This window comes from Oncorhynchus nerka, linkage group LG27 (genome assembly GCF_034236695.1).
Source record: "Oncorhynchus nerka isolate Pitt River linkage group LG27, Oner_Uvic_2.0, whole genome shotgun sequence".
NCBI lineage: Eukaryota > Metazoa > Chordata > Actinopteri > Salmoniformes > Salmonidae > Oncorhynchus > Oncorhynchus nerka.
Window position 1 is genome coordinate 38,446,281 of NC_088422.1, and position 24,587 is coordinate 38,470,867.

The 24,587-nt window shown below is 41.6% G+C and overlaps 1 protein-coding gene and 1 long non-coding RNA gene across 3 annotated transcripts in view; one reads left to right on the forward strand and one right to left on the reverse strand.

The window, feature by feature from the left end:
- Positions 1-24,587, reverse strand: part of LOC115111747 (polypeptide N-acetylgalactosaminyltransferase 9) — a 94,565-nt gene that overhangs the window by 41,142 nt on the left and 28,836 nt on the right. The window contains exons 5-6 of the mRNA XM_029638119.2: positions 18,821-19,018; positions 14,605-14,722 (exon numbers count right to left, since the gene is read on the reverse strand). Of these exons, the coding sequence (XP_029493979.1) occupies positions 14,605-14,722; positions 18,821-19,018 (316 nt within the window). The remainder of the gene's footprint in view (positions 1-14,604; positions 14,723-18,820; positions 19,019-24,587) is intronic.
- LOC115111748 (uncharacterized) lies at positions 4,827-16,307 on the forward strand. Of its 2 annotated transcripts, none has more exons than XR_003860834.2 (4): positions 4,827-4,941; positions 8,859-9,429; positions 9,542-9,652; positions 9,861-16,307. It is a non-coding gene; the product is annotated as an uncharacterized LOC115111748 (long non-coding RNA). The 2 variants fall into 2 exon arrangements; XR_003860835.2 differs by having other exon boundaries at positions 9,555-9,652.

The window sequence follows — 24,587 nt, forward strand, 5'->3', positions numbered from 1 at the left end:
AATTGCAAGAGGAACAAACAATTGCTGTTTGAGGCACAGTGGCCACAAACTAGCCACAGCATCTAAACACACCACTTCAAAGCTGTGAGTGTTTTACTTGAAAGCTTTGGCATTACCCAGGTTCAGTAATTCAGATCTGTGTCTGTTGTTTTTTAATTACAGAAAAGACACAACCTCACTCCAATATCTTCACCTGTAAAAAATAAGGCAGTCTTAGTTAAGGGCAGCGGTGTCAATTGGGTATCCCAGGGTATGGCAGTACCCATACCCTAGCTCAACACCAACAATTTTAAATAGGCTAAAATCATTCCAATCCCATTAAAGGGTAAATACAGTTTAGCGGGATTAAAGGGCTAACTTTAGGATGATGCAGACACATGGGAGAGGCAATGGTGTAAAGTACTTAACCTCTTGAAGCTAGGGGGCACTATTTTTATGTTTGGAAAAATAACTTTACCAAAGTAAACTGCCTATTTCTCAGGACCAGATGCTAGAATATGCATATAATTGACAGATTAGGATAGAAAACACTCTAAAGTTTCCAAAACGGTCAAAATATTGTCTTTGAGTATAACAGAACTGATATTGCAGTGAAACCCTGAAGAAAATCCAATCAGGAAGTGCCTCTTATTTTGAAATCCTTCTGTTCCTTTGCATGCCTATCCTCCATTTAAAGGGATATCAACCATAATCCTTTTTCTCTGGCTTCCCTAAGGTGTCAGTCTTTAGACATAGTTTCAGGCTTTTATTTTGAAAAATGAGTGAAAAATATTCTTTATGGAACAAAAGGAACATTTGTTGTGTAACTGGGAGTCTCGTGAGTGAAAACATCCAAAGATCATCAAAGGTAAACGGTTAATTTGATTGCTTTTCTGATTTTCGTGACCAAGCTTCCTGATGCTAAGTGTACATAATGCTATGCTTGGCTATCGATAAACTTACACAAACACTTGGATTGCTTTCGCTGTAAAGCATAATTTCAACATCTGAGACAACAGGTGGATTAACAAAAGGCTAAGCTGTGTTTTGCAATATTGCACTTGTGATTTCATGAATATTAATATTTTTTTGTGATATTATTTGACTGTTGCGCTATGCTATTCAGCGGTTGCTGACGAAAATGATCCCGCGACAGGGATGGGTAGCATCAAGAAGTTAACTTTAAATACTTTAAAGTACCTCTTAAGTAGTTTTCTGGGGTATCTGTACTTTACTTTACTAGTGATCTTTTTTGACAACTTTTACTTTTTTTCCACCACATTCCTAAAGTAAATAATGTACTTTTTATTACAAAAGTACTCGTTACATTTCGAATGCTTAGCAGGACAGAAAATGTTTCCAATTCATACGCTTATCAAGGAAACATCCCTGGTCATCCTTACTGCCTCTGATCTGGCAGACTCACTGAACATAGATGCTTAATTTGTAAATTATGTCTGAGTGTTGGAGTGTGTCCCTGGCTATCTGTAAAATAATAAAACAATAAAATTGTCCTGTCTGGTTAGCTTAATCTAAGGAATGTGAAATTATTTACTTTTGATACCCTCACTAGGGTACGTGGGATGCTAGCGTCCCACCTGGCGAACATCCAGTGAAATTGCAGAGCGCCAAATTCAAAAACAAAAATACTCAATACTCAAATCAATTCTGTTATACTCACAGACATTATTTTTACAGTTTACGAAACTTTAGAGTGTTTTCTATCCAAATCTACCAATTATATGCATATCCTAGCTTTTGGGCCTGAGTAGCAGGCAGTTTACTTTGGGCACACTTTTCATCCGGAGGTGAAACTAGAACTAGTGAAGTTTTAAGTATATTAAAAAACAAGAAAATTGTGTCTGGTTTGCTTATTCCAAGGAATGTGAAATTATTTACTTTTGACACTTAAGTATATTTTAGCAATTACATTTACTTTTATGCTTAACTACATTCTATGTATCGTTACTTTTACTCAAGTATTGTCACGACTTCCGTCGAGGTCGGCTCCTCTCCTTGTTCGGGCGGCGATCGTGGATTCTAGCCATCGTCGATCCATTTTTCATATATCCATTTGTCTTGTTTTCATACACACCTGGTTTTCATTTCCCCAATCAATCTATTTGTATTTAACCCTCTGTTTCCCATCATGTTTTGTGTGTAATTGTTTTCATGTCAAGTGATGTTATTGTTCCGTTTTCTGAGCGCGTTTGTTTTGTTGTGCTCCCGGTTTGGAACTATAATAAAGTGCGCTTTATTTAATCATACTCTGCTCTCCTGCACCTGACTTCGACTTCATACACATCCTGACAATAATGACAATTGGGTACGTTTTCCACCACTGGGGAGTGGAAGGTAAGGCTGATGTCACGCCCTGGCCTAAGTATTTTGTGTTTATCTTTATGTATTGGGTCAGGCCAGGGTGTGGCATGGGGTTTTTGTATTGTGGTGTGTTTTGTCTGGGGGTTTTGGTGTGTAAGTATTGGGATAGTAGCTAGTGGGGTTATCTAGCAGAGTCTATGGCTGTCTGGAGTGGTTCTCAATCAGAGGCAGGTGTTTATCGTTGTCTCTGATTGGGAACCATATTTAGGCAGCCATATTCTTTGGTTGTATTGTGGGTGATTGTCCTTAGTGTCCTTGTTCCTGTCTATGTTAGGTTACACAAGTATAGGCTGTTTCGGTTTTCTTTACGTTTATTGTTTTTGTAGTATTTGTATTTAGATTCGTGTTACGTTTGTTTATTAAAACATGGATCGCAATATACACGCTGCATTTTGGTCCGACTCTCCTTCACCACATGAAAACCGTGACAGCTGTTTGTATGGCTGGCTGGCTCCGCCCTAACAATGTATAAAAATAAGTGTCGAAAGGGAGTAGGCACGCCACTGGCTTGACCCTGAAAAATCATCTTGCCTCCGACTTGCAGCTGTAGTGTCGCCGGCTGGGAGAATGACGGGTGAGGGGTGGGTAGGCTGTGTAGGAAAACGACAGGCGCGCGTCTGCCACTTGACAAAGCGACCTATTGCGGGTGCCCCATGAATGAAGCAATGGGCAAAACAGATGTTGCGTGGCACTCGACCACCCTGGAGGGACGCCGGCCTCCCGAGTGCTGACTGGGTGTGTTTATAGAATGTTAAGTCCCTTATTGACTGAGGTGAATGAAGCTACAGCAACAAGGTGATAATGGCTGGAGTCAAATTAGCTTGTTTTTGCTGTTCTCCAAATTGGATTTTAGAGTTTAAAAAGTGTGTAATTTTGCCATACTCTAGGTTTAGCTTAAATGATGCCCCTGTCCTGTGTGGGTTCATTTGTCTACACTTAAGTACCTGAAACTATCTGGCCGTATCTTATCTTTTGAGCAGGAGAGGACCCAACTGAGTTGAGCGATCAATCACCCTCTTCCTTTCTTCTACTTTGTGTTGATGTTTCTGGAGTTTTAATTAAGTTAATTCCACATCAAACAGAAGCGAGATTATGACCATATGCCAGGGATGAACGAGAGCCTGTGTGGATACATTTGATGGGCTTTCAGAAAACTAATTATTACAACTTTATTTTGTTAAATAAATGTAAAATAAAAATTCTTTGGTTGGTTGAGTTCATTTGAATATCCCAGGAAAAGTGCCATGGTGCAATCACTCACAGATGAGTTGAGATAAAAACACTTATACTTTCAAGAAGACACCATCAAGTGCATTGTCACCCTGACCCCTAGATACGTATATACACAGTTGAAGTCGGAAGTTTACATACACCTTAGCCAAATACATTTAAACTCAGTTTCACAATTCCTGACAGTTAACCAGAGTAAAAATTCCCTGTCTTAGGTCAGTTAGGATCATCACTTTATTTTAAGAATGTGAAATGTCAGAATAATAGTAGAGTGATTTATTTCAGCTTTTAATTCTTTCATCACATTCCCAATGTGTCAGAAAGTTTACATACACTCAATTCGTATTTGGTAGCATTGCCTTTAAATTGTTTCACTTGAGTCAAACGTTTCGGGTAGCCTTCCACAAGCTTCCCAATATAAATTGGGTAAATTTTGGCCCATTCCTCCTGGCAGAGCTGGTGTAACTAGGCTTCCTTGCTCGCGCAAGCTTTTTCAGTTCTGCCCACAAATCTTCTATGGGATTGAGGTCAGGGCTTTGCGATGGCCACTCCAATACCTTGACTTTGTTGTCCTTAAGCCATTTTGCCACAACTTTGGAAGTGTGCTTGGGGTCATTGTCCATTTGGAAGACCCATTTACGACCAAGCTTTAACTTCCTGGCTGATGTCTAGAGATGTTACTTAAATATATCCACAAAATGCTCCTTCCTCATGACGCCATCTATTTTGTGCAGTCCCTCCTGCAGCAAAGCACCCCCACAACATGATGCTGCCACCCCTGTGCTTCACAGTTGGGATGGTGTTCTTCTGCTGGCTAGCCTCTCCCTTTTTCCTCCAAACATAACGATGGTCATTATGACCAAACAGTTATATTTTGTCTCATCAGACCAGAGGACATTTCTCCAAAAAGTATGATCTTTGTCCCCATATGCAGTTGCAAAGCGTAGTCTGGCTTTTTATGGTGGTTTTGGAGCAGTGGCTTCTTCCTTGCTGTGCGGCCTTTCAGGATATGTCAATATAGGACTTGTTTTACTGTGGATATAGATACTTTTGTACTTGTTTCCTCCAGCATCTTCACAAGGTCCTTTGCTGCTGTTCTGGGATTGATTTGCACTTTTCGCACCAAAGTACGTTTATCTCTAGGAGACAGAATGCGTTTCCTTCCTGAGCGGTATGACGGCTGCTTGGTCCCATGGTGTTTATACTTGCATACTATTGTTTGTACAGATGAACGTGGTTGCTCCCAAGGATGAACCAGACTTGTGGAGGTATATAATTTTTATTCTGAGGACTTGGCTGATTTCTTTTGATTTTCCCATGATGTCAAGCAACGAGGCACTGAGTTTGAAGGTAGGCCTTGAAATACATCCACAGGTAGAACTCCAATTGACTCAAATGATGTCAATTTGCCTATCAGAAGCTTCTAAAGCCATGATATCATTTTCTGGAATTTTCCAATCTGTTTAAAGGCAAAGTCAACTTAGTGTATGTAAACTTCTGACCCACTGGAATTGTGATACAGTGAAATAATCTGTCTAAAAAAATTGTTGGAAAAATTACTTGTGTCATGCACAAAGTAGATGTCCTAACCGATTTGCCAAAACTATAGTTTGTTAAGAACAGATTGGTGGAGTGGTTGAAACACTTAGGTTGGTGTCATTAAAACTAGTTTATGTGAACTTCCGACTTCAACTGTATATACAGTGTGTGTGTATGTATGTGTATATTTACTGTATATATATATATATACAGTAAATATACACATACATACACACACACTGTATATACAGTTGAAGTAGCTACATATTCCTGAGGGGACTTGAAAATGAAGGGCTGTGTGTTGGTCTCGTGAGATGCTGTATCAGCAAACAATAAGTGAGAGATGGAAAATGCATGATGCAATAAATGTGTATTGACACCTCTGGCAGAATTCATTTCTATTCCTTCTTGATATGTTTTTATTTTTGCAAACTCAGCCTCATGGTAAGCAATGTTTTCATCTCTGATACCAGGGTATGGGTTTCAAATTAGACTTATTTATAAGTCAAAGTGAACTGTAAGTCGCTCTGGATAAGAGCGTCTGCTAAATGACTTAAATGTAAATGTAATGTAATGAACTGCAGCAAAAATAAACTACTTTAATACTAATATTTTGGAAGAGCTGCAATGGCACCGATAATCAACATCATTAAATATCATGACTAAATTAACTATTTTGTACACATACAGTACTGTGATATCAAGATACAGCAGAAACATTTACTTTAACATCTATAGTCTATATCTTCCTCTCTTTATGATTTCTCCCACATTTACATGAAAACCTCTCCTATTCCCTGTAGTGTAAATAAATCTCTAAACTGTTCAGTGGAGGCTCCTCAGGGGAGGACCAATATATTCACGTCACCAAATAATTGATTAAACACACACTTTGGAATAAAGGTCTACAGTAGCCTCTACAGCAGTCTGTATGGTTGCCCCAGCTGGCTATCAGGGTTGGGTAGGTTACTTTCTAAATGTAATATATTAGTTACTTGTCCCAAAAATGTCATCAGTAATGTAACTTTTGGATTACCAAAACTCAGAAACGTAATACGATTACATTCAGTTACTTTTAGATTACTTTCCCCTTAAGACTCATTCGAAGAAGACAAAAATGTATGTTACCAATTGAACCACATCTATTGCAGGATAAATCAATGTTAAAATGTACATAGCTGGCCATATATGGGATGTTACATTTTACTTTATGGGTTGGTTATGTAGGCTTCTTGTAACCCATTGTCACATCCTGACCATAGAAAGCCTCTATTTTCTATGGCAGAGTAGGTCAGGGCGTGACTAGGGGGGTTAGTCTAGTTTATATTTTCTATGTGGGGTTCTAGGTTGTTTTTTCTATGTTGGGGTTTTGGTATGATTCCCAATTAGAGGCAGCTGGCTATCTTTGTCTCTAATTGGGGATCATACTTAAGTAGAATTTTTTCCACTTGTGGGTTATGGGATATTGTTTGTTTTGAGTTAATGTTGTTGTCACAGTTCGTTGTTTGTTAGTTTATTGTTTTGTATTTGCTATAGTTTCACTTCTTTAATAAATTATGTGGAACTCAACATACGCTGCGCCTTGGTCCGACATTCATTCCAACGAACGTGACACCTATCGCTTTCTACTAAATATAATAACATGATTAAATGATATCTTTACATTAATAACCAAAGTCTCAGAACTTCAGTCATTCCAATAAATATTATACCCTTTGATCAAGAATATGACTTGGAAATATGGAAGTATAGATTAGCCAAATGGTTTTACCTGAGCATAACCCCAAAACTAAGGATTTATTAGCCAGCCCTACTCTCTTGTTGATGCTTTTGTGGTCATGGAGGGCTCATTGATCAAGTTGAAAAACAAATGCTGTGCTCATGGAATGGCATGCACTGAGCACTAGTGAAAAATTATTGCCATATGCCGCAATTGCAATAGGCCTATTGTTTACCTTTTCGTTGGTGACACTTTGATGTCTTGATAATATGCAGCTGTTTAAATCCATAGTTGAAACAACAAACTTTCTGAATTAAAAAAGTTATCCTCGAAGTAATCATCTACTTTTTCAAAAGTATCTATAATCTGATTACAATATTTTGCTGGTAACAAGTTGTTAGGGATTATTATTATTTTTTTACGAATGACATGTAAACCATTACTCTCCAACCCTGCTGCTATGGCTATCAAACACTGGAAAGTCAATGTCAATTTTTGGTTTTATTAATATATATACCGAGGCCCCCCGGTGTAACTGCTTGCTTAACTGTACTGTAACGGGTTTACTAATGCATTAGTTCTAGTAGCTATGTTGACCATGACGTTACTAATGTCATTCGCTTATATGGTGACAACCGTGTAGCTGTTGGCTTGGAACGTTTTTTTTCTTCTCAGTCACAGACAGCTGATGTGTTGTGCACTGACATCCACAAGGGGAGGGAAACAGTGAAAGGAGGAGAAGGAAATACACAACAAACACATTTTCCCCGCTTTTTGTAGGTGACTTATGAAAGTGCATTGTTTTAGTGGGTTCAAGGGTGAATTCATTCCGCTGATTCTGTTTAAAAACGTTTCTTAAATGGTAGCAAACGAAACGGGGATAAACATACCGGAATTTGTCCCAAAGAAACTCAAGTTTGGAACTGTTGGACTAACGAGTACACCCTAGATACGCTTAGCGCACAACCGTGGGTCAAGGACATTTCTGGTTGCGACAACCAATCATATCTCCATCGGCAACCAAGAATTGCACTCGCCAACCAATCCGAGACACCAGTGCAACCAAGTGGTAACCAAGAATTAACCGACGAGGTTATAGCTATGGCGGGACCTTTAAACTCTAGAAGAGGACAATGGAAAAATACTGTAACCCCAGGGTCGTCACAATACGTTTCTTCTCAGGAAATTTTGTTCGGGAGTTATTTCTTTTCTGAAGTAACGTTAGCTATGACGGGATATTTAAACGCTAGAAGAGGACCATGGAAAAAATATATTTCCTCTCAGGTAATTTTGTCGAGTTATCTTTCTTTTCTGAAGTAACGTTAGCTACAATTTTATTGTTGTCTGCTGTTTTTATTAATCATCATCATCGATCGGAATATCTAGCAGGTAAGATCAGTGTATTAGGCCACAGTAATATGTTAGCACGGTTAACAAGATTTACAGTGTAGCTACAGTAACCCGTTCCAATGCGTTAGTAAACTGGTGTATTGACACTGACACAGGTTATCGAAGTAACGTAACATTAGCTAGCTTTTAACGTCCGATGACTCTGACCATCAAAATAGTCTGTTAACCCCACTATTTGCAAACTGGAGTTATTATTTGCTTTTTACCGTAGCTAGCTATCTAAACAAAGTGTGATTTTATAGCTAAAAGTTGTGTTTTGTCACTAAACTCAGCATCATCAAACATCTCCTTTTTCTCTTTTAATTAATTTAGCTAATTGGACTAGACATAGCTATAGGGCAAACACTGTCTTCATATCAAATCGGCTAGGGTCATGTCAATTATGAATCAAAATGCACGAGCGATATCCTATGCTCTTGCTTATGCTGGTGTTTTTGTGGTAGAAATGTCCTTTAGTAAGTAGCTAAAGATAGCATAAGTAGCTAGAGTTTATATACTTCATTTTATTGTTCCATCTATTAACCCAGTCTGCTCACTGTGATTAAAATGTATATCATTTATGCTTATTAAATACAAACTTTCCCCTTTATTTTCACAGCAGACATGGAGCCCGGGTTCAGAAAACTGCCAAATGGAAGCCTTGTCTTAACAGACAGTAAGGATTCTAGGATTTACAGGACATAAACTACTAAAAGAGTGTGGAGCCAGGCTGTGTCTCCAGGCAATGTGGTGGAATCAGCCAGGAGGGCTGTACTGCTCAGATGTGGCAACCCAACAAGCAGGGCACATTTGCTGGGTCAGCATGAGATAGAGTTTGGCCTTTGTAAGGAGCAGTCTTTCAAGTGGGTGGTTGAAAATGTGCTGGGCTGGGCTGGGTATTTGGTGGCATCGATGCAGAAAGAATCTGCCTCTCAGCCAGCGAGGAGTGATTTCAAAAGCCATGCTGCTAATAAGATGGCTTTCAAGGAATTACATGGAGCTCTTCCACGAGGGCCGGGAGGCTATCAGGATTAAGTCCACCACCCATCCATTCAAAGACCAGATGACCACTGGTTCCCAGAGGTCCTCAACATCCTCACTCAGGTCATTGCTGGTTGGACAATTACGCCCCTCCCAGATTCTTGACAGCACAATAAGGAAGCTCATGTCTCCTCGGAAGGTTCAGCCTAGTAAGCTCTATATTATGTTAATATAAATTATTTCATAATGTTAGATTTTAGTTTATGGAGATAATAGATAAGTAAAACAATGTTTAATCTGTTGATCTAATTTATTGAATAGTTCTACTTTTCAGCCCTTCCAGCCTCTGAGCCTGATGATGGTGAGCTCCTTATGGCAGCAGAGCAGCTTGAGTCACAGGAGTCAGACGTGCCACGACCAATGGAGTTACAAGTATGAAGTTATTACATATAGTACTCACTGCTCAGCCTCTTTAAGTCTCATTCTACGTGTTTGTGTGGTGTATTTATAGTGATGACTTACATCATTTAAAATGTATCAGGCCTACACAGTATGTCTCATGTGATATGAGGACCTGTCCTTGGGGAATTTATCATCAATACATTATTTATTGTGTTGAGATGTTGTCTTTTGATTTCAGAGAGCGACGTAATATGCCTTCCCAAGGATTGGCAACGCACTTTGCCTGATGTGGACCATAAGTGGGTGTCCAAGGCGTTGTTCAGGTGGTCGGGGAATAGGATTCCAGAGATGGACTTTGCCAGGGTTGACAAAATGTGGTGGGACAACCCTCCACCACCCCTCATCTGCAGCTCAGCACCGGTGATGGAGAGGTACTTTGTCCATCCTCTGCTGCTCTGGATACCCAGGAAGCTCTTGCAGGTGAAGCTGTATTGCCCACATTCTGGCTGTTAGGGGGAGCTGACCTCATCAGGACTCCACCAGAAGATCAGGCAGGTTGTGGATGTGGACAGATCTTACTATCTGGCAGCAGAATACCTTCAATGTCCCAAGTGCAGTACGAAGGTCATCAGTTGGAAACACAGTATCCTTTCCCAGCTGGACGTAGGCCACAGCATCCAGTTTCCCTGCATTTTGACAGCTAAACCTGTCTGTGACATCAAGGTAGTTCATCTGATGAGACAGCGAGGTCTAGGGAACAGCAGCAGCCATATACAAAAGAAGGTGACATCTGTGCCCAAGTACCGCTGGCTAATGCAGGTATACACCCAGGATGTCCTGCCCCAACTGGATGAGGTCAAGGCCAGCATTACCTCCCACGGTTCTCAAGATCGACTCAACCAAGAAGGTAGTAAAGAAGTTGGCAAGCCACAGTGCCAAAACTGCTGCGTGGGCCACTAATGTAGGAAATGAGCATGGACAAGTCCTCATGTCCGTGCTCACAGCGAGTGAGGGCAAAAGGACTGGGCCCTATGGTCGATGGCCTAATCAAAAAGTATGCGGATGCTGGAATCACAACACCTTCCATCCTGTATGTGAACAGGGACTGTTGCGGAGCAAGCCACATTCAGAAGATGTTCGCTGCCTGGCCACAGCTGAAGATAAAGCTGGACATGTGGCAACTTCATTGCAGTTGGTTGCAACACTAACTCCCACCAGCTGTATGCAACGTTCATGAATTGTCTCAGCCAGTGCATTTTCCAGTACGACCAGGATGACCTAAAAGCACTGAAGGATGCAAAACGAAAAGAGCTGGAGGCAAAGCTCATGGGTCCATTAGATGCTGATGTCATGCGTAACATCACTCGGAGTGAGCTGGCCCTGCACTGCCGAAGAACCACACGTGGCACAGAGGAGACCCAGGCTCTGATCACTGAGCTCATCAATGGCTGATGGTGAGAAGGGGCGTGACTCCTTGGGTGTGCCTCTGATCAACTCCTGCAGGATGGAGGACATCTGGAGGACACAGATCAAGCATGTAGCCTGCCTGCAAGACCCAAGAGGGTGCCCAGTTATATATCCAGACTGGCATCAGCATCAAGGGAGGACTTCCCCTGCCCACATACAGATGTGCCAGAAGTTCCACATCACTAGAATGCTTCCATCTTCACCTGAACCGATTCCTCCCGGGGAAAAACACAATCAAAACAATTCACTTTTAATGTACAATTACTGTTGTCTCTGTTTGAACTGGTGGTTGTATTCGAATGTACCAACCTTGTGAATTTATATTTCAGGTACACTAGCCAGTGATACCTTCTATCAGACATACCTGGTTGATGGATTGGCACGGTGGAATCAGGACCATGCTGTTGCAGCTACAAGTGACAGGAAGGAGCCACACTCCTACAGTGTCATCCTTCGTCACACTGCCAACACCCTCAGGGAGGATATGCTTGGAAAGATTATGGTTCCTTACACTGTTCCAGGCAAATACACTGATGTCCAAGGGGAGGATGAGGGCTTTGTGGAATTTCAGGACCTGACACTTCCAGTGCTGGAGACAGCCCTGCCTCTTGGCACCTTTCGTCCTATTCCCACCCCCTCTACCAGCATCCAGTCCACAGCTGCATCAGTCAGTCCCCTGGCTTCCACTCTTGTACGTGCTACTCCACCACCTGGGCCTCTGTCCTCTACACCTGTGCTCGCCAGTCCATCAGTCAGTCCCATCCTCCACTCCTGTATGGGCTACTCCCCCCACAGGCAGGCAAGAGTGTGCAAGGCGGTATTGAATGTGTCGCTGTCTGTCGCCTTGGCTGTGTTTGTAAATTCACTCTGGAATGCCAGAGTCTGCTTAGTGCGTTCTTGGGCGTTCATAAAATTCAGAGCGTTTTGCTCCCGGAGCGTTTAAAACACACACTGGACGCTCTGGCCAAAGAGTAGGTTTGATGCGAGCTAGCGTTCTGACCTCACAACAGCAGCACCCAAGCTAACTGACTGAAGTTGGCTAGCTTGCTAATGAAAGAACACAAATGAGAGAATACCTCACTCTGACCTTTTTATTCGCCCTAGCAGAGCTGGTTAGGCTGCTTTCATGTTATCTAGTGCGTTGACTGTAACTGCGGCTGGCAACAATTTACTGACACCCGTCATATTCAACAGGTGTTGCGTGTTATTAAATGAATGTTACCCCTTGATTACTCACATTTCTCTTGACCTGTGCATCTATACTGAACAAAAATATAACGCAACATGCAATCATTTCAAAGATTTTACAGAGTTACAGTTCATATAAGGAACTCAGTCAATTAAAATAAATTAATTAGGCCATAATCTATTGATTTCACATGACTGAGAATACAGATATGCCTCTGTTGGTCACAGAGATACAAAAAAACAGTCAGTATCTGGACCTAATGCAGCAAGACACATCTCCTTCACAGAGAGTTGATCAGGCTGTTGATTGTGGAATGTTGTCCCACTCCTCTTCACTGGTGTCCAAACTTTTGACTGGTACTGTATATATTTTTATTCTGTATACATTGTAAACTTTCATTCATAGGCTAGGTTGTAGCAACCTCATGATGGGCAATATGGAAAATTATAGTATCATGTAGTAGCCTAAACCTATCGATGTTACATTGAACTGAGTGAATGGAATATGAATGACAGTCATCCAATATTCTGTAATAGAAATAAGGCCAAGCTCATCAAAATTGTCCTCCCTCATCTTAAACATCACTGACCGCCATTGATAACGTACATTGAAAAAATGCAATAAGATCATACACTTCTGATCTTGATTCCCTCCAATGACTGTTTTATTCAGCTACTGCTTACCCCAAGATCTCCTCTACCACACAGAAGACCACTGTGGCCTGTGAACCCAGCATCTTCTCACGCTCGCTATCAATCAATGAGATGGCCTCAGAGACATAATTGCCCCATGCAACAGAGAAGCCAATCTCCATTCCATTAGAGGCTGTACAATACAGTATTTATGGTGGTGAATCAAAGTTGATTTGTTATTCAACCATTCTTATACAGGTATATTTGTTTCATTTTCCTCACAAAGACAGAACTAGAGAAGAAAAGGTACTAGTATTTGCATAGGCATTATGGTGAAAGACAAAGAGAGACTTATGTTACGACATTTGTGACATTGGTGTTATTATTGCATGGAATCAAGGAGAGTGCAATCACTTTATGTAAGCATTGTGCACATGTCAGACCTGATGCAAGTCATTCAATGGAGCAGAATGACAAAGTGGAGTACATCAGTATAGAAAAAACACACTCCAGTGGGTTTCTTATAACACTCTATTTAGTGGCCGTATCTGAATCAATCTCCTACCTTATGAAACGACCACTCAGTGGCAAGGTTTGCTGCATAACGGCAGGTCCGGTGAATAACAAAACAGAGTTTAACCTTGAAGACTGAAATTCGGGGGTGGCATACTGAACATTGAAGTTACTATTAGGCTCAATGAAGAATGTGACTGTTCACTGGTAACAAACCTGAAACAAACATTTACTTGTTGTCTGAATGTCTCTTACTATTCAGCGGGAAAACCTTTCTATTAATGAGGATATGTCATGCTAGTCCATTTAGAATGATGAGGACTTTGAGACGGTCATCAGCTACTATAATATTCCGTCCAGGTTCCTCAGAGGGGTTGAGTTATCAATAAACTAACCAAGATCTATCCCCTCGCCTCTGAAGTGAATTTTCAAAGACTGCAGAAACCCTTCTGAAGCACCGTTCAAGCAATCTGAAGATTTTAAACTGGATGTGATGACATTAATGAAGGATACTTTTTCAAGCACGTCTCATTCCAATAAGCCCAGAGTGAGTTTAGATTCAGAGTGGTTCCACTTGGCTGAGGAGAAACATTTTCTGAATTTAAACGCGACCAATTCTTCAACCAAGCCTCTGCTCACATGAAGCGTTAAATTCAACTCAAAGCAGCTGCAAAGAGATTTACATTTTCAGTATAGGGCTTTAAAGCCATAGGGTTGACTGAAATATTTGCATTAAGGATTTTCCCTCCCATCTGAGAAACATATTTCTAACATCTCTCAGTTGACGCCTCTCAGTTGACGCCTTTGGGTATTGTATCTTAAGCTACTACCCATATTCTACAAAACATAAGGAAACTTAATCGTGAGCCATTCCAAAGAAGGGAATATAAACACAATAAATCATTTCAATAGGACTTTCCAAGTGAGCCGGCGCTGTACCTAATATTGGATTTGTAATTACTGGTATTATGTTCCAGCACACTAGTCTTTCCTTTCCAATCCCACTCGCTTTAGCTGAATAGGCTTATTAACAACCTCAACTTCCAATGACACTTCTTTTTTGTGTGATTATGATTTTGTACCTTCATGTTGTAACTTCTCAAAAATAAATGTGTCCATTTGAGTCTATCAAAAGAATGTGGATGTATTCAATCGGCAGAATGAATCAGTGTTGTACTCACGCGCATGCCAAGCTCAATATTCTCGCCTCCATAGACCTCCATGCCAGGATCGAGGAGGCCGATCTGGCCAAAGTATTCTCTGTCCACCACAAAGGAGCAGCCGATCATAGCTGGTGTCCTAGATGAAAAGACAGATGGAGAGAGGCTTTTAAAAACAGTGTTCATTCCCCTGTCTGTCTTGATCAGCCTCAGTGACACCCACAGTGCACTCTGTTGAGTAGACACTTTACTAAAATAAAACAGGATTCATAGTAATGTTAATAATCACTGCACACCAGGCTGTTTGCACCCTGGGCTACACTGCAGGCCGATACACTATTTACTTGATTTCATTTAATTTAACATAAAAATCTATGCATGATTAACCTGGGAAAACCCCTGAGTAACAATGCATTTTACAAATCAGAGAACACCATTCTCCTCTCTTAATTGTACATCTACATGTGGGGTACAAGTGCACCCAGACCTTCTGTGAAAATATCACAGGCTCAGCGTTTGATATATCTTTCGATATGCATTTTTCCACAAGTGTCTGTGTTAAAACATCAAGAGGACCAGCTTCCAGAGACATCTCCATAATACAATAGAACTGGGTCTATAAAGCTCTTCAAGGAAGAGGGGTGGCAGGTAGCCTAGTGGTCAGCGGGGGGAAAAAAATAAACATTGCTTTAGGGATGTATGAGAGGGAAGCTATGATGGGGACAAGGTCCTCTAGTAAATATAGACGGTCAGACACACACACAAACCTCCATGAGAGCCACCTGTGCTGGCCTGATGGATGGGCCACTGTCCTCTCCACTCCAGCCTGCTCTCTCTAGGTCTCTAAAGTTGTTTTTATTTCCGGCCACTGTCACCCTAGGCTTGCTTTTACTGGCTTTAGCCAATGCATTTAGTGCTCGATGACATAGACTTCATAAAAATGTAATATAAAAATATAGCAGTCCATGATGTGCGATGACAAATGGAGTCAAAAAGCGTATTTTCAATCTGATCAGTGGGTAGCTGTAGTCTACTGCAGCATGGAGCCTAGTACACCATACATTAACATGCACAGTGGAGAGTGCAGTTCTGTACGGCTGGCCCTACTGTATGTTATCGGGAGGAGGTTATTAGAGAGGGAGGATGAAGAGGGAACGCTATAATGATTAATTGACACTGTGTTAATATTCAAAAGGAGGTTGTTTAGGGATATCAAGGATGCTGTGCATGTTTATATTTGTTTGCATATAGTCGTGTTTAGACGATAATTGCAGTAGTTTTGTCTTCCCAAAATAATCTGCATGGAGTGTGCTTTATGAAATTATTATGCGGGGTAAGGAAGAGAGACACAAACACACACACACACACACACAAACCAACATCTGCGCAATCACTGCTCTATAGATATCTTGCAAAAATCTCCCTTTTCCAGTGGGCAAACTGCTTACACACTCATCCTCGGTCTAGTTTTTCACCTCCTTTTCTTATTTTATGATGTTTTTCAGTCAGTCAAAGTTTATAAAAGCAACGTTTTTTCTATTACAGTGCCTTCAGAAAGTATTCACAGCCCTTTACTTTTTCCACATTTTGTTGTGTTACAGCCTGAATTTAAAATGGATTACATTGAGATGTATTGTTACTGGCCTACACACAATACCCCGATGTCAAAGAGGAATTATGTTTTAAGAACGTGTAACTAATTAATAAAACATGAAAAGCTGAAATGTCTTGAGTTAGTAAGTATTCAACCCCTTCGTTATGGCAAGCATAAATCATTTCTGGAGTAAAAAATATCCATAGTCACATAATAAGTTGCACGGACTCACTCTGTGTCCAATAATAGTGTTTATCATGATTTTTTGAATGACTACCTCATCTCTGTACCCCACACATGCAATTATCTGTAAGCTCTGTCAGTCAAGCAGTGAATGTCAAACACAGATTCAACCACAAAGCCCAGGGAGGTTTCCAATGCCTCACAAATAAGGGCACCTATTGGTACATGGGTAAAAAAATTAATAAAAAGCAGACATTTAATATCCCTTTGAGCATGATAAAGTTATTCATTACACTTTGGATGGGGTATCAATATACCCAGTCACTACAAAGATACAGGCATCCTTCCTAACTCAGTTGACAGAGAGGAAGGAATTCGCTCAGGAATTTCACCAATGGTGACTTTAAAACAGTTACAGACTTGGGAAATGTTCTTGTTATGTACAACCTCGTTAGCCTACGTTAGCTCAACCATCCCGTGGACGGGACACCGATCCTGAAGAAGTTGACCTTGATAGGAAAAAACTGAGGATTGATCAACAACAATGTAGTAACTCCACAATACTAACCTAAATTACATAGTGAAATGCCAGTACAGAATACAAATATTCCAAAACATGTATCCTGTTTGCAATAAGGCACTAAAGTAAAACTGCAAAGAATGTGGCAAAGAAATTAACCTTATGTCCTGAATACAAAGCATTATGTTTGGGGCAAATCCTAAACACCACATCACTGAGTACCAATCTTCTTATTTTCATGCATGGGTGGTGGCAGCATCATGTTATGGGTATGCTTCTCATCGGCAAGGACTAAGGAGTTTTTTTTAGGATAAAAAGATGTGGAATAGAGTTGAGCACAGGCAATATCCTAGAGGAAAAACTGGTTCAGTCTGATTTCCAACAGACACTAGGAGACAAATTCACCTTTCAGCAGGACAATAACTTAAAACACAAGGCCAAATATACACTGGAGTTGCTTTCCAAGGTGACTTTAAATATGTTGATTGGCCTTGTTACAGTTTTGACCTAAATTGGATTGAAAATTCCATGGCAACACTTAAAATGGGCTGTCTAGCAATGATCAAAACCATCTTGACAGAGCTTAAAAAAGAATCATGTGCAAATATTGCACAATCCAGCTGTACACAAAGCTCTTAGAGACGTACCCAGAAAAACTCACAGCTGTAATGACTCAATACTTACTGCATGTAAATTATATTTCTGTATTTCATTTGATACATTTGCAAACATTTATAAAAACATGTTTTCACTTTGTCATTATGGGGTATTGTGAGTAAATGGCTGAGAAGAAACAACAATTTAATTAATTTTGAATTCAGGCTGCAACACAACAACATTTGGAATAAGTCAATGGGTATGAATACTTTCTGAAGGCACTGTTGTGGATATATTTTTGGATGCCCAAACACCTCAGCTCTGAATAGCCATAGGCCTACACTACATTATTGTTGATGGGCAGAGAGATGTAGGAAACAGGAATGATCTCCAATAGGGATCAACACAGCCAACACACTCCACCTGCCTCTTGAGGTGTGGAGTGTCAATAACAGGACTGCAAATAGCACCTGCAATGTTTGCAGTCATTCCACTGCTGTTCTCTTACAACTGATATCTTACAACAGAAACTATTGTTTTACTGTAGTCCATATGAAAAGGAATCCTCTTACAATATTTAAAGTTTAGTTTTTCATGCTTGTTCTCCTGTATGTCCGTTTAATCTGTCTCAGGGGCAACAGTAACACCACTTAACAGAGCCCTGCTTGACATTATTTCCAGTGCTTAACATTTCTGTCTCTAACTGGCAAAGCATGGTTCGGTTGTAATTCAAACAGTGATCAGCAAAGTAGCATAGCCATGATGTCAGAACAGTCTGATTGAAATTTTCCTCAGAGGAGAAGTCTCATATTGTCTCTTCTGTCTCTGTTGGTTGGCTTCTGACATTGTGTTAAATTAGAATCATAAGCTAAATGACGCTTTAATGTCTCAACCAGAAGACAAATGGCCCATTGCACATGGCTCAGCAGTCACCTCCAGTCTTCAGACACAGCATTAGGGGCTATATGAATAATTAATTACAACTATTTTATGACCTGATTTGTGTGTATTGCCATGACCTTGCCCCAGCCAAACACATGTCCGGAGAAATAAGACTATTTCTGTGTAATTTAAGAAATATGACATGATAATAATAATGCTGAACATATAAAAATACATAAAACATGATTTACCTGAGGCTCCTAGGTGAATATTTACTGTAATAATCACCAACTCTATGATTACAGTGATTACAGTGACAACATTTATTCCATACAATACAGCACCACACTGTAGACTAAAGTCATATACAGCGCTCACTGTATGAAATTACACTAATGACCCAATATCAAGGTTTCCTCATCAAAATGGAGGGGGTGCTCTACTATGGTGAGGTGTGTTACCTGATGGGGGCTGTCTCGTCGCCCTTGTCCAGCCACTCCTGAGGGGGGATAATGTACATGCACCACAGGCCCCAGTTGTAGCCGTGGGCCGCGTTGGCGTACTGCTGCACCTCGAACGTGTTGAACTTGATGTTGTCGATGGCCGGGAGGATGATCCGGGTGTGGTCCTCCTTCACTCTGGTCAGGATAGGCTCCGCCCTTTGATAAGAGAAGAGAGACATCAGGGTTGAGCTATTGTACTGTGACACTGTCACAACCATCAAACAATCACTCACTCACGCCGCCAAACTTACCCTAGTAAAACTGACTATCCTACCGATCCTCGACTTTGGCGATGTCATCTACAAAATAGCTTCCAATACTCTACTCAGCAAACTGGATGCAGTTTATCACAGTGCCATCCGTTTTGTTACTACAGCACCTTATACCACCCACCACCGCGACCTGTATGCTCTAGTCAGCTGGCCCTCGCTACATATTTGTCGCCAGACCCACTGGCTCCAGGTCATCTACAAGTCCATGCTAGGTAAAGCTCCGCCTTATCTCAGTTCACTGGTCACGATGGCAACACCCACCCGTAGCACGCGCTCCAGCAGGTGTATCTCACTGATCATCCCTAAAGCCAACACCTCATTTGGCCGCCTTTCCTTCCAGTTCTCTGCTGCCTGTGACTGAAACGAATTGCAAAAATCACTGAAGTTGGAGACTTATCTCCCTCACCAACTTTAAACATCTGCTATCTGAGCAGCTAACTGATCACTGCAGCTGTACATAGTCCATCGGTAAATAGCCCACCCAATTTACCTACCTCATCCCCATACTGTTTTTATTTATTTACTTTTCTGCTCTTTTGCACACCAGTATCTCTACCTGCACATGACCATCTGATCATTTATCACTCTAGTGTTAATCTGCAAAATTGTGATTATTCGCCTACCTCCTCATGCCTTTTGCACACAATGTATATAGACTCTTTTTAAATTTTTTCGAATGTGTTATTGACTTGTTTATGGTTTACTCCATGTGTAATTCTGTGTTGTTGTCTGTTCACACTGCTATGCTTGATCTTGGCCAGATCGCAGTTGTAAATGAGAACTTGTTCTCAACTAGCCTACCTGGTTAAATAAAGGTGAAGTAAATAAATAAATAAAAATCATCCATCAACATCCCTTTAAAACACTGCAGAGAAATAAATGTAATACATATGGCCAGCAATAAAAAAAAGCAGTGTTGGCTCCCTCAAAATCTTTATTTCTCCTCTACAGGGTTGCCAGGGATTCTCAATAAAAGCCTTTTTCCAAAAGCCTGCCAAAGTTTTCAACAGTGGCTTACTCTAGGGTGTTTTGCTTGCCACGTTCGGTGTCAGAGTACATCAAACTGTGTGCAGCACCCTTGGTGTTGTTGTCCCCTAGTCATTGAAGTGGCTGGCTACAGAGTGTGTGTGTTTGTTCCCTTCATTTCCTACTCACTTGGCCTATGGCATGCATGCTGATACCTTTGGGTAGATGGAAGGGGAATAAGGGTCTCTGCCAAGGGTCTCTTCATTTGCCATACTGTTAGCCCTGGATATACATGTACTTTGATCATCTGTCTAATGTTAGTTCTGCTTCAGTACAGCTTCAGAGCAACTACTCATACCTAGAAGCTGCATTTCGCACAATGTTCAATCTGACAGGCTGCAATTATGATCCATAATTACCGTAACTCTTTAGAATACCCTCTCCCTCATCTCCCTCCATTCTCATCCTCTATCGCTCTCACCATATTTTCTTAAACTCTCTCTCTTATCCCCTTCTCTCTCTCTCCCTCCCCTTTCTCTCTATTTCTTTAAAAACCAAACCCATTTATCTTCCAAAAGCAGAAGTATTCTTTATCACATCAGGGTAGTGGAAAGAGTGCAGGGGAATGGATCCAAATGGAGCTATAAGTGGGTTTCCGGTAAAAATGACTGACAGATGCAATACTAAGTAAAAGCAATCATTTAATAAGAGCGGCATGATTGTAAAAACCTTCCCATCTCATTCGGAAAGATTGGCATATGAGAGACCTGGGCCTCTACTTACTTTAAGGTGTAATGGAAAGGATAAAAGTATGCGTGGGAGAGGGGTTGACTTCCCCATCTGCTGTTGGAAAGTTGGTCAGTGTCCAGGTAAAGAAATGTGTTGATGAGCTACATTTTCTGACAAACATAATTTACCGACTATGCTTTGAACAGTCAAACTTGAACGATGAAGTAATAAAACGTAATAATTGAAAGGGGCTAAAAAATCTTGCAACGCTAACTTATTGTCACTGAACACTTGAATTGAAAACGACTGCATTTAGATTCATTAAACGCTAGGATGTTTGTGTAGCCCTAATCCCCAGGTTAGTTTTGAGATATCTATTGCCAATATGTTATTTCTCAGCCAGCAAATAAATATTGTATGGAGTTAATTCTACTTAGAATGAGTAGGCTAAGTTTTACTTCCCTCAACAACCTTCTGGAAGCGTCATATTGCCAAGTGCCTAACATGGATAGTCAAGGATGAATAGAGTATATCTACCACATTGTCACGTTCTGACCTTTATTTCCTTTGTTTTTTATTTATTTAGTATGGTCAGGGCGTGAGTTGGGTGGGCAGTCTATGTTTGTTTTTCTATGTTTTGGGGTATTTCTATGTTTCTGCCTAGTATGGTTCTCAATCAGAGGCAGGTGTCATTAGTTGTCTCTGATTGAGAATCATACTTAGGTAGCCTGGGTTTCACTGTGTGTTTGTGGGTGATTGTTCCTGTCTCTGTGTTTTTCACCAGATAGGGCTGTTTTTGGTTTTCCACGTTTATTGTTTTGTAGTGTTCATGTTTATCTGTTGTTATTAAACATGAATCAATATAACCACGCTGCGTTTTGGTCCGCCTCTACTTCACCACAGGAAAATCCTTACAGAATCACCCACCTTAACAGGACCAAGCGGCGTGGTAAACAGCAGCTGCAGCAAAAGCAGCAGCAGGAGAAGGAACAGAGGCAGCAGCAGCAGGAACAGCAACAGCGATGTCAGGATTTCGGGACATGGGAGCAGAATCTGGACTACACAACTTGGGAGGAGATAGACAGGTGGGCGGTCGACCCAGGGAGCGTGCCGGAGCCCGCCTGGGATTCGATGGAGCAGTGCGCTGAAGGTTACAGGAGAATGAGGTTGGCGAAGCAAGCACGGAGGCGCGGACGGAAGCCCGAGAGTCAGCCCCAAAAATTTATTGGGGGGGGCACAGTGGGAGTGTGGCAGAGTCAGGAGTCAGACCTGAGCCAACTCCCCCCGTTTATCGTGAGGAGCCAAGGAGGAGCTCAGAACCAGAGCTGGTGTTGGAGGTGAGCGAAGCAGAGACTGTGAAGGAGTTAATGGGGAAATTGGAGGAGAGAGATATGAGGGAGTTGCTGGTTTGGTGCATGAGGCACGACATTCGCCCGACGGAGCGTGTCAGGGATTTAATGGCACCTGGGTCAGCTCTCCATACTCATCCTGAGGTGCGTGCTAGGGGTCTGGTGAAGACTGTGCCAGCCTCACGCACCAGGCCTCCTGTGTATCTCCCTAGCCTTGCACGTCCTGTGCCATCTCAGCACTACAGTGCTCCTAGCAGTGCTAACCGTGGCGGGCGTGGTGCTGGTCAGGCACCGTGTTATGCGGTAGTTCGCACGGTGTCCCCAGTACGCGTGCATAGCCCGGTGCGGTACATTCCAGCTCCGCGTATCGGCCGGGCTAGAGTGGGCATCGAGCCAAGTGCCATGAAGCCGGCTCTACGCATCTGGTCTCCAGTGCGTCTCCTTGGGCCGGCTTACATGGCACCAGCCTTGCGCACGGTGTCCCCGGTTCGCCTGCATAGCCCAGTGCGGGCTATTCCACCTCGCCGCACTGGCAGGGCGAGGTGGAGGTGCTGTTTACCACGCCGCTTGGTCCTGTTAAGGTGGGTGATTCTGTAAGGATTTTCCTGTGGTGAAGTAGAGACGGACCAAAACGCAGCGTGGTTATATTGATTCATGTTTACACACATGCTGAGATCTTGCTTTTGGTGGATCCTATATGCATTCTCTAACCTTGAGATCTCAGAACCCCCCATCCAGTACACTCCATCAGTCATTCATCTTCACCTGTCCCTCGACAGTACAGTAGCAGCCCAGCGCTAGCTAGCAGCGTGCTCAACACTAGCTACTTCACCAGGTACCTCAGAAACAATGAAGGATCAGGTATGACTGAGGTTTTTCATTTCCCCCCTCCCCCCTCTTCTTCTCCTATCATTTCATTTGCACCATCTCCGTGACGGTTATTCACCCACATCGGTCCAGATTCAATTTGGTTTCATATTCAAGTAGTGTTTTTTCCCCACAGTGATGACTAGTGTAATCTTGTTCAAATACATTGTCGCAATAGGTCTCATTGTTTTTCTGGAGCTTCTCTCATTTTATTACTACCTGGTCTGGTCTCAAGCCTTTTTCAACATATACATGTACAGACATTTTGGACAAATGGAACATTTTATGAGTTGTTTACTTGATGTCTACATGCAAAAAAAAATAAACAGCCCTGCGTGTTTTTTAACCCACTCAAAAACAACGGAAGATGTCTAATATTGCGATCACTTATTTTCCTGACCTAAGCAAACACGCCTGCCTGGGGTTGAGCAGCATCATATGGCAGGATAGAAATGCCCTGATTTCAATCTGTGTGTACTTAAGTCTACGTGCCATCTTCTGAGGATGGCTTCTCTCCCTATCTGTCCTACCTTTGTCCTCTGCACAGAGCCCAGAACGCAGGCCGCTGAGATTACGACTCCATTCTTCCAGATTAATGGAATTCCTGTGTGACACATCTTGAATATTGGAAAGTTTCTCAAACACAGATTTATCACATAATGGAATCTGCAGCCACAGAACTGCAGGCGCTAAGTGCCTAAAACAGGATCTGTTTCATTCGTTTACAGGTTAATGCACCAGAACACGTGAGTTGCCCATGTAGAAAGTCGAGGGGATTTCATTGTGACCTACTGTAGCTTTTATGAGCGCAGTAGATGTGAGCATGTGTGTGCATGCACATTTGTTTGTGTGTGCGAGCGAGAGTGAGAGAGAGAGAGAGAGAGAGAGAGTGTGTGTGTGTGTGTGTGTGTGGTGTCTGCATGTGAGAAGCCTTTCATCGCCTCCAGCCATGTTCTAGCACATTAAGACTGCACACTGTGCACAGATATTGGACTGCCCAGTCACACAGTTGTCTTCAGGGCTGTTTTGGATAGATAATGCATGAATCTGTAGCAAAAATATTCATATTAGGCAATACTACTCCTGTAAAAATGGCTGAATGAAATGTACAGATGTAGGATCTTAAATTGATCACCCTGTTGCAGGAGAACTTTCCTGCAATGCAGGAAATTAAAAACCTTTCATGTATTTGAGGTTTAAAAATGCTTTTGAAGTTTGTAATTTCCACTTTGAAATTTCAGACTTGATTTTCCGTTACGAAAAAATGTATCAACCCCTATAAAAATGTGCATGAATTATAATACACATAATAATTCACATTTCCTGTTGCTGCAGCACTACAGTATTTTCCTGCTGTAGCAAACTGTCTCAAATTAAGATTCTACATCTGTAGGGATCATTATTCACACTGAATTTAAAGTTAGTGTCAGGTCCACTGAATAAGGTTTTGGCAATATCATTATAGAGGTTAGGAGCTTGCAATACTATCTACCTTTAGCTTTTATGTCTTGATATTACTTTGATCATATTCAGTTGACCTGG